Here is a 10,365-nt window from a genome sequence, read left to right on the forward strand (position 1 = left end):
CCCATCTTACCTTCCTTAGTTTTAAGGAAGTCATAAACATTTAAATAAGCTTCCCGGAATTTCCATAGCCCAAACCATTTTGTCTAACCCCTTTCAGGTCTCACCACTATCTCCTGAATCAACTGACTTAAGAAAGGATGGAAACTTTTGTTGAGCTTGGCTAGGTCCCAGCCACTACCATCTGCCATAAAGAGGTCCGATACATGAAGATTATTTAGGGAGTTATCCACCACCCCCACACTTCCATATGCATTTGTTTAGACATTTAAGCCACCTTCAAGATGGAGATGGTAGTGCCTTCCCCTATTCTCCACATCAGCCCCCCACTGATAGAATTGAAGACATTGTGAATGCCTTTCCAGAAGTAGGAGGCTTTGTCAGGTGGTTTAATAACATCTCCTATCCAGTGCTTACTATATATACTAAACATGGTACGAGTCCACAGAGAATGGACATCCGTAGCTGCCTTCCTCAGTTTTAAAACGGGGTAAAATATTTAAAAGAACAATAGAGTGATAGACCATTGACAAATAATACAAAACACAAACTCATAAATCCATGAATCTACTAGGATTGTACCAAATCAAACATTCCTGGATGACTAGGGATATAAGGAAGACCCTCAAACAAGAAGTTTATATTAGTCCCGATGCACATGATCAAGATGACTTAATACATACATCACAAGATTGTAAAACTATACTATAAAAAGAGAGGACATCAAGGGTGCATCACGATGTATGTGTGCGCAGGAATGAGAGCCGTTGACAGTATGCTTGCGCATGGGTACACCCTGCGCACACACTAGCTTTTCGGATAAAAAAACACTGAAAAAACAACTCAATACATAATGTATTTGTTAAGCTGTGCCTGTTAGCAGTTTACAATTAATAGGATTAGCTGCATTTTGCTGTTTCACTCCTCTGCTTTTGTTCCTTCTTATCTCGTCTTCAAGACAGAAATCAATACTCCCCATTTCTTCATTCATTACCAAGACTTCCAACATTGAATTGGCGCACTATTCAAGAACCATATCCAGTTTCATGCATTCGTTCACAAAGGTTGGCAGCACAGATACCGCGTTTTTCTATCCAAACTAGGCCTGACAACAAAACAACATTTTACACTTTCTTCTAATGCTCAAGACAACCAACTTCAATGCTCTCTTTCACTCTGTCTCATGAGTCATGACCAAGTACCAACACGCCCATGAATGAACATGGTTCCCTGTTCATGTCTCTCACTCTTCTTCACATCCCAGCATACAGTCTAAAGTCTAAACTCAACTTCACTCTTAACATTACCAAAAATGGCCAAACAACTGTTCTATGCAGCCTTTGTTCTGTGTTTGCTGATTGGTTTTTCATTTGAGTTAGTTCTGTGCAAAAACAAGCCACCACAAGTTCATCATGAAACTGACTCGGATATAACTCTAAAAGCTCTTTTGGAGGTGAAAAAATCATTTGTTGCAGACCCAATGAACCAGTTGAAAGACTGGTCTCATAAGAATCCAAGTTTCTGTTCATGGAGTGGAGTTACATGCAGTGAGTTGAATCCAAACCAAGTAGTGAGTCTCAACTTATCTGACTCATCACTCACTGGATCAATATCAGCCTCACTAGGCCTCTTACACCACCTGCTCCACTTAGACCTTTCTTCTAACCAACTCACTGGTCCCATTCCACCTCAACTTTCTAACCTCTCTAAGCTTGTTTCATTGCTTCTTTTCTCTAACCAACTTACTGGTCCCATTCCTATTCAACTCGGTTCTTTAACGAGTCTTCAAGTCCTTCGACTCGGCGATAATAGTCTCACTGGTTCAATTCCTAGCTCATTTGGTAATCTTACAAACTTGGTTACTCTTGCCTTAGCCTCTTGTAGTCTCAGTGGTCCAATTCCGAAAGAACTCGGTCGACTTGGACAATTACAGAACCTCATTGTCCAAGACAATGAACTCCAAGGACTGATTCCTGCTGAACTCAGTAACTCCTCGAGTCTCATTGTCTTTGCTGCAGCTGTCAACAATCTCACAGGCGCAATACCAGGTGCATTGGGTGGTCTCACTACTCTCCAGAAACTCAACTTGGCCAACAATTCTCTTTCTGGAGAGATTCCGAGTCAACTTGGTGAATTGAGTCAACTGGTTTACCTTAACTTCATGGGAAATGCACTTGAAGGACTTATTCCCAAGTCATTGGCGAAACTGGGTAGTCTTCAGACTCTGGATTTGTCATGGAACATGCTCACTGGGGAGATTCCAGAAGAAATGTTCATGTCCATGGAAGAGCTAAATTTCATGGTGCTATCTAATAACAAGCTCTCTGGCATTATACCGCGCAATATTTGTAGCATTAGTAAGAATGCAAGCAATTTAGAGCACTTGATCCTATCAGGTAATGCGTTCTTCGGCGAAATTCCTGTATCATTAAGACAATGCAGGTCAATGGAACAGTTGGACTTGGCTGATAATCAGTTGAATGGAACAATACCAAGCGAATTGTTTGAGCTAGTTCAGCTCACTGATCTCTTGCTGAATAACAACAGTCTAGTAGGCTCTATTCCTCGCTCTATTGGAAATCTCAGCAATCTCCAAACACTGGCCTTGTATCACAATAACTTGAATGGCAGCCTACCTAGTGAGGTTGGAATGATTGGAAATTTGGAAATTCTCTATCTCTATGAGAATCAGTTATCTGGTGAAATTCCATTGGAGATTGGTAACTGTTCAAGCTTGCAGATGATCGATTTTTTCGGCAATCAGTTTACTGGGAATGTTCCAATTACTATTGGAAGGCTAAAGAATTTAACGTTTCTCCATCTTCGACAAAATGATCTATCGGGCGAAATTCCAGCCACCTTGGGCCAGTGCAAGCAGTTAACTATTCTTGATTTGGCAGATAATCGTCTCTCTGGTGTTATCCCGGAGACATTTGGATTTCTTGAATCCTTGCAGCAGTTTATGCTTTACAACAATTCCCTCCAAGGTAATCTTCCTGACCAACTGAGAAATGTTGCCAACTTGACAAGAGTGAACCTGTCCAATAACAGATTGAATGGTAGTATTATTCCATTGTGCAGTTCACGTTCCTTTCTTTCTTTCGATGTCACAAACAATCTGTTTGAGAATGAGATTCCTCGACAGTTGGGGAATTCACCTTCACTTGAAAGGCTACGATTGGGAAGTAATCGGTTTACTGGTAAAATCCCTTGGACACTGGGAGGAATCAGTAAACTCTCTCTCCTAGACCTCTCTAGCAATTCACTCACTGGAACCATACCCCTACAGCTCTCATTGTGCAAGAAACTGACCCATATTGATCTTAACAACAATCTTCTTACTGGACCCATACCGACATGGCTAGGAAATTTGCCTCAGTTAGGGGAGCTCAAACTCTACTCTAATCAATTCATAGGGCCTCTTCCTCAAAGCCTCTTCAAATGCTCCAACCTCTTGGTGCTTTATCTCAAGAATAATTCACTCAATGGTACTATCCCTCCAGAGGTCGGAAATCTCACATCCTTGAATGTCCTAAATTTCGACCGAAACAGATTCTTTGGGCCTATTCCTGCGACAATCGGCAGATTAAGCAAGCTGTACGAGCTTCATCTCTCACATAACAGCTTTGATAGTGAAATACCAATTGAGCTCGGACAACTCCACAACCTACAGAGCATGTTGGACCTTAGCTACAACAATTTCACCGGAAATATTCCACCTTCTCTTGGGACATTATCGAAACTCGAAGTCCTTGATCTATCTCACAATGGACTCACTGGGGAAGTACCTACACAAGTTGGTGAGATGAGCAGCTTGAACAAGCTTGACTTCTCCTATAACAATCTTCAAGGCCAACTAGATAAGCAACTCTCCCATTGGCCACCCAATGCCTTTGCAGGGAACCTTCGACTTTGCGGAAGACCTCTTGATGCATGTCAGAACTCAGATTCTGATGACCACCATTATAATCCAAATTCGTCGACAATGGTGGCTATTACAGCCTCCTCAACTTTTGCTGCCATTATCATACTAGTGGTAGGACTTTTACTACTCAACCGCAGGCGCCAAGCCCTGAAAAGAACCCGTGAAGTGAACTGTGCATACTCATCTAGTTCTTACCAGATACAACGGCGACTACTCTTCCAAGGTGGTGCTATAAAGAGAGAGTTCAAATGGGATGATATCATGGAAGCAACCAACAATTTGAGCGACGCTTATGTGATTGGGTCTGGTGGATCTGGGATGGTGTACAAGGCAGAGCTACCGACTGGAGAGACGGTTGCAGTTAAAAAGATATTAAGGAAAGATGATCTATTACTGGATAGAAGCTTTGTGAGGGAGATGCGGACACTTGGGAGGATAAGACATAGACATCTAGTGAAGTTGATGGGATGCTGTAGTAACAAAGGAGCAGGATCAAATATGTTGATTTATGAGTACATGGAGAATGGAAGTGTATGGGATTGGTTGCACCAGCCATTGGTGAGTAACAAGAAGAAAACAGTTCTGGACTGGGAGATGCGCTTGAAGATAATAGTGGGATTGGCTCAAGGTGTAGAGTATCTTCATAATGACTGTGTTCCACAGATCATTCACAGGGACATCAAATCAAGCAATGTGTTACTTGATTCCGATATGGAAGCACATTTGGGAGATTTCGGGCTGGCAAAGGCTGTTGTTGAGAACAATGATTTCAGCTATACGGATTCTAATTCCTGTTTCGCCGGATCTTTTGGATACATTGCACCAGGTAAAACTGCTTAAAACGTTAGATGCATCTTTCATAAATGGACAACATTATCTTGAACATATAGTTATGGTTCTAAACCTCTCTGTAGCTTCTACTGAACATCTTACTTTCTTGTGTTTTTAGAGTACGCTTACTCGTTGAAGGCCACAGAAAAAAGTGATGTCTATAGCATGGGGATCGTGTTAATGGAGCTTGTTAGTGGGCGAATGCCAACAGATGGAACTTTTGGTGCAGACATGGATATGGTCAGGTGGGTCGAGTCACGCATTGATATGTCAAGTCCTGCCCGAGAGGAGTTAGTGGACTATGCATTACAACCGCTCCTGCCTAACGAAGAATCAGCCATTTTCCAAGTGCTTGATATCGCATTGGAATGCACAAGAACTTCACCAGCAGAGAGGCTATCATCCCGACAAGTTTGTGATCAACTGCTTCACATCTCCAACGCTAATAAATTGCCTTCTGCGAAGAAAATGAGCATGACTCCATATACATAAAATCTATCATTGAGCGCCAAAAGCAGTTCTAAAACCTTCTTCCGGTTTTCTTTGTGAAAAGGTTAACAGGCAAGATGTACGTTAAGTTACAAAAAACCAAATTGTAATATGTTGAGAAGTATCACATGTAAATGAATTATTATTGGTGGCAGTCTGTAGCACAAATTATATCCATGTGTCCTATTCTGAGCTTCTATATCCTCTCTGAAATCCTAAAGTTTTGTTAAACTTGCGAAAAAGGTGAAAACATTATGGCAGCATGGACCATTGAAGGAGAGAATAGAACCAAGAACCTCTCACTCGTGCACTTGTATAAGTTGTTTGTAGCAGAGCAGTTTATCAATGCCAATAATCTTCCTAGAAATGTCAGCATTCGGGTAGGTGAGAAATGAGAGCATGTGGATAGGTCATTTGCTTTCTAGAGTACCCAGAATGGTAGCGTAGCCCGTCCAGAAATAGCGCACCAACTACTTCAGAGACGCAAACACTACACAAGTAAACACTACACAAGTTCTTAAAGAATGAGACTGTCGCTATGGTAAAAGCGAGTTGCCGGACCAGAGAGGGTGGGAGTCTACTCATGTCCTTAACTGGATACTCAAATTACATCCCACCGTTTTCTTTATGGACTTGTCTTCAGTAAATTTAAAACTTTATTGCACATTTCAACCAGTCCTGACATGGAAAGAAGGCATAACACATCAAACACAAGCAATTTGAGGGAAGTATTGACTTTGGTTTTACTTCCAAGTTTCACAACACAAAATGGCATCCAAACAAAAGAGTTTTAACTACAGCATTGAAGTACAACAACTTTATTGAAAAAAAAAAACTGAACTTCCATAGAGGAATAACTAGGATTTTGAAACTCAAACGACTAGCTGTATTCTCAAGATTGAACAGCCTTAGCACGCACTCTCTGAACCAAGAATGCTTCAGTCATCATCTTCTTCTGCACAAAAAGAGAGAAGACTGTCGTGAGAGAGTGTCATAAACTCACAATCCAAATGTATTCTCTCATATTCAATGTTATTAAATCTAACTGATTTAATGTTAACTTTAATAGATTAAATCAAATATCAAAAGAACTCTTCATATAGTATCCACAAAGGAAAAAGATTGCTACGGCATTATCAACATAATGATTAGAAAACTTGTGTTACCTAAATCAAATAATGAGAAGGTAATCCACTTTCCCAAATGCATATGCTAACCCTATGTTTGCTAACTTTGTGCTGCAGAGAATGTACTGTGAGATGCTGGTTCACTTGGTTAACGACGTCTGAACACCTAAATCAAAGTCTAAAACTAGAAGTTTGCAACATTTTTCTAATGTCACACCCCCTTCATTAGGATGCTGTTGGGCTCAACTTGTTTTTTTTTCTTGTTTATTTTATCGGTAAACATATTAGGTATGCTTTATTAATATTAAAGCAAAAAAATATTACATGACGAGGAGTCCTACAGACAAAGAGAAAGATAACTTCAACGTCAGGGAAACGAACTAAGCACACAGAAACCAATTCCATCACTCTTAATGCAATACTGTAAGTCTAGAACCATACAAAAAAATTACTCAAAATCATTAAACTGAGTGATTTAAGAAACACTGAAAACATCACCAGGAACTTATATTCAAGGCTTTGCTACTTGCACATGGATCCAACCAGTCATAATCAACCTAGCAATTTGCTAATTAGCTACTGAAGCAGTGAATCAGAAACATATGGAGCTTATGAATGACATCTAAAACAGTGACCATAGCCTAGGAACTATTGGTGCCTTACACATAGTACAAAATATCCCGATATATCGCGATATTTGGGGATATCTATCCAGATTTCAAAAAAAGATATATAAATAACACGATATGTTCGATATGTTCAGAGATATATACGACTGCAAATATCGGTGATATTTTGACGATATTTACGATATTTATGATATTTGGAGATATTTGGCGATATTTTGTGTATATAACAATTTTATTTAATATTTACCATTATATTTCAAATAAATATAAATAATATATCATGATATATCAAAAAATATCCACAATATCCACGATATTTGTCGATATTTTGGATATATCCACGATATTTGCATGTGAAACAATGTCAAATATCCCCAAAGAGAGTGATATATCCACGATACATATCCAAAAATTGAATATCGATAAATACCCATATCCTGATATTTTGTACTATGGCCTTACATGCTACTTTACCAAGTTATCAAACACTTAAACCATTGCAAAATCCACACAAGAAAATTGAAAAGGAGATAACAACTGACCAAAGTAGCGGCTCTCATTAGCAGCTTTGGCTTTTGCAAGCATAATGTCAAGATCAACTTGAAGCTTAGCATCCCATTTCACCAATTGGGTTGTAAATAGTACTCCTAATCCAATCCCCAATACATGCTCCCAAGGATCTATTCAATATAAACACGCCCACCCCATCCCATTATTAAAAATTAAATAAAAAAACAAACGGATAAAGAAAGACACTTACGACGCATGTAAGGGAGTTTGCGGAGGGCGTTGGAGTACATCTGAGTACCCAACCCCAATAGTGCTCCTAACATCGTTGCGCTCATCGGCATCTTTTTTTTTTCTCTGGTCTCTTTTCTCGTTTCTTTTTCTAGCTGAGTGATGAACTCAAACTAATGAAACTACTACTGTTCCAAAATTCCAAACATCTCGGCTGGAATTTCCCCATGACTGGAATTTCGTGTTTTTTTTTTTTTCATTTTTATCGATATGTTCCATGTTCACGATATATACTAAGATATCGCGATAAAGAATGAAACGATGAAATTTTGGAGAGTGGAGAGGGAGAGGGAGAAGGAGAGTGGAGAGAGAGAGGAACGAAGAGAAGAGATGTAGAATGAAGAATTGACATTTTGTCCAACCACCCTATTAAAAAAGCGTTAAACTTTGCTCACTTGAATATTAAACGGGATGTTTAACCATAGCTAGTAATAAGGAACCATAGATATTAAACGGGATGTTTTATCGATACTTCGTTTTATATGTTTTTCCGTATAATATGAATAATAAGGCGAACGTTTCAAACCTGAAGATTAATACTCTTCTATTATCCAAGCTTATAATTGCTGAATAATAAGGTTCGTTTTTTTTAAATGAAAAAAAACACACTACAATAAAATATGACCGGATTTTTTCGTATTATACCCGTAGAAAACACGAATTATATGTGTGTCATTTTTTTCGTTTTTTTGGGCCGAATTTTTAAACGGATTAGAATCTAAATTTTCTGATTTTTTACGAATAATTTCCGTACCGAATTTTTGCATTCCACGAATTTACTAGCTAGGATGTTTTATATGCCATGGTCAGCAATTGCAAATTGAATCAAATGGTGTTTCGTTTGCGCACTAGTATATAACTTCAAAGACACAGCATATATACAGTACAAGTGAAGTGAGTATCACGTTAGACATTAAAAACACAAGTACAATTCCTCAGATTGTTTGTTGAGCCTAACTAGATCAAACTTTAGATACCACTTATGTCGTTTAACAAGAACAAACTGCCATCTTGCATATCCACTTACATTTTGTACATCAATGAATTTCAAGCCTGTTTTGGTACAAAACAGAGGAAAGTTTAAGTAACTTCACCGGTTTTGTGCCTTCCGTCGTCTAGATTGTGCTTTCTGCCATTTCTTTCTTGAGACGAATTTGCTCTTTGGCTTCAATTTCAATTCCTGGGAGAACTTGAAATTTGGATCTCTCATCCGCGCTTGTATATCCTTGAAGAATTCCATGTTTAACTTCTTTGGTCCTCCCTGTCTAAGTTCAGTGTACTCTGGTCCTGAGATAATATTATCAAAAGCTCCTATAAGAATGTCTATATCAGTCATCACCTCCCACACGTTGGTATACCGCCCATCAGGCCCCTTCTTCAATTTCTTTAACGCATTTTCAACAGCGAGTTTCCTAGCTTGTTTCCCAGGAGATAGTTCCTTTGGTTCGTTTTCATCTTTCAACAACTCTGAGATTGTTCGATACTTTGGTGTCTCCTCAAACTCAAACAATTTATCTATGTGTTCATCGCTTTTCTCATTTGGATAGGGTTCAGTAGGAATATCATCCTCATCATCCATTTCACTACCGGTCCATAGTGTTTTCTCCTCATCATCGTCAGACCAAATGCTCCTCAACTCATCACTGTCATCACCATCAATAAGATGGGAGTGTTCCTTCGCCTTTTGTTTGACTCTCCTAATCTCTTCTTCTAGATTGTCTTTTCCTTCTTTATCATTGTTATCTTCATCACTTCCAGTCCATAAACCAGAATCATCATCATCACCCACGCTTTTCTCCCATGCTTTTCTAAACTCCTCGTCGCCAGGTTTTCTATTGCCAAACAAGTCATAGTTACGTCCACCACGGGAATAAGATCTTGATACTGGAGCATTAGAAAAAGGAACACAACAAAACCAACAAATTCAGATAAAACAAATCATACTACAAAGTACAGAGAGAAACCAAATGAATAGCCAATATAGAATCCATATGGCACAGTGAGACAATACATAGATTTTTCACATGTAGAAACACCAATTTCAAACAGCCCACACCCACCCCATTCCGACTACATGGAATATGCAAACAAGCTACATTAGCATGTAAATAGCCAAAAATTGGAACAAAAGAGTATAACACTGTATTAATTTCGAAACATTGCTTCCATTCTAGTAATCATTTCTTCTACATCAATGGTAGCAAAAATCAGGTAATAATAAAGAATGAGTCTTTACCTTGTGTAATGGGGCAAAAGTGTTGATTTCTCAAAGTAAAAAGAAAGCCCAACCTGAAAACAAAGACTCCAAAGAGTTTAAAACCACAAGAAAATTACATATAAAAGAGAAATTTGTATACCTTGGAAAAGCTGGTGATTGGCAACAAAGACTCTGATAGTTTTGGGTAAATGAATGTCGAAAGAAACGAAATAAGTTGAGTCTTGAAACCATTTTTTATTTCTATTCACCTTCCTTAAACAAACACCATCTGCTTTTATAGTTTGCGGGCGGGCTTAGTAATCTTTTGGGCTGCAAAGCAAGAAACAATGATTTTTTGGGCTGTAACTTACT

At 38.8% G+C, this 10,365-nt stretch overlaps 3 protein-coding genes across 3 annotated transcripts; 1 reads left to right on the top strand and 2 right to left on the bottom strand.

Annotated features, from left to right (window-relative positions):
• Positions 1 to 1,171: 1,171 nt before the first annotated feature.
• GSO1 (Leucine-rich repeat transmembrane protein kinase) lies at positions 1,172 to 5,439 on the top strand. Its single transcript, XM_086583349.1, has 2 exons — positions 1,172 to 4,748; positions 4,872 to 5,439. The coding sequence occupies exons 1-2, from the start codon at positions 1,310 to 1,312 to the stop codon at positions 5,243 to 5,245; spliced, it is 3,813 nt and encodes a 1,270-aa protein (XP_086439475.1). The 5' UTR covers positions 1,172 to 1,309; the 3' UTR covers positions 5,246 to 5,439.
• Positions 5,440 to 5,960: 521 nt separating this feature from the next.
• Positions 5,961 to 7,920, bottom strand: LOC147478951 (excitatory amino acid transporter). Its single transcript, XM_086583351.1, has 3 exons — positions 7,759 to 7,920; positions 7,541 to 7,678; positions 5,961 to 6,197 (listed from the first exon to the last, which is right to left on the bottom strand). Exons 1-3 carry the CDS (start codon positions 7,847 to 7,849, stop codon positions 6,181 to 6,183), a joined length of 246 nt encoding a protein of 81 aa, XP_086439477.1. The 5' UTR covers positions 7,850 to 7,920; the 3' UTR covers positions 5,961 to 6,180.
• Positions 7,921 to 8,675: 755 nt separating this feature from the next.
• LOC147478952 (glutamyl-tRNA (Gln) amidotransferase subunit C) lies at positions 8,676 to 10,311 on the bottom strand. Its single transcript, XM_086584683.1, has 3 exons — positions 10,154 to 10,311; positions 10,033 to 10,085; positions 8,676 to 9,680 (listed from the first exon to the last, which is right to left on the bottom strand). Exons 1-3 carry the CDS (start codon positions 10,243 to 10,245, stop codon positions 8,887 to 8,889), a joined length of 939 nt encoding a protein of 312 aa, XP_086440809.1. The 5' UTR covers positions 10,246 to 10,311; the 3' UTR covers positions 8,676 to 8,886.
• Between the last annotated feature and the right edge of the window lie 54 nt (positions 10,312 to 10,365).

The sequence above is a fragment of the Coptis chinensis genome, chromosome 9, assembly GCF_015680905.1.
Source record: "Coptis chinensis isolate HL-2020 chromosome 9, ASM1568090v1, whole genome shotgun sequence".
NCBI lineage: Eukaryota > Viridiplantae > Streptophyta > Magnoliopsida > Ranunculales > Ranunculaceae > Coptis > Coptis chinensis.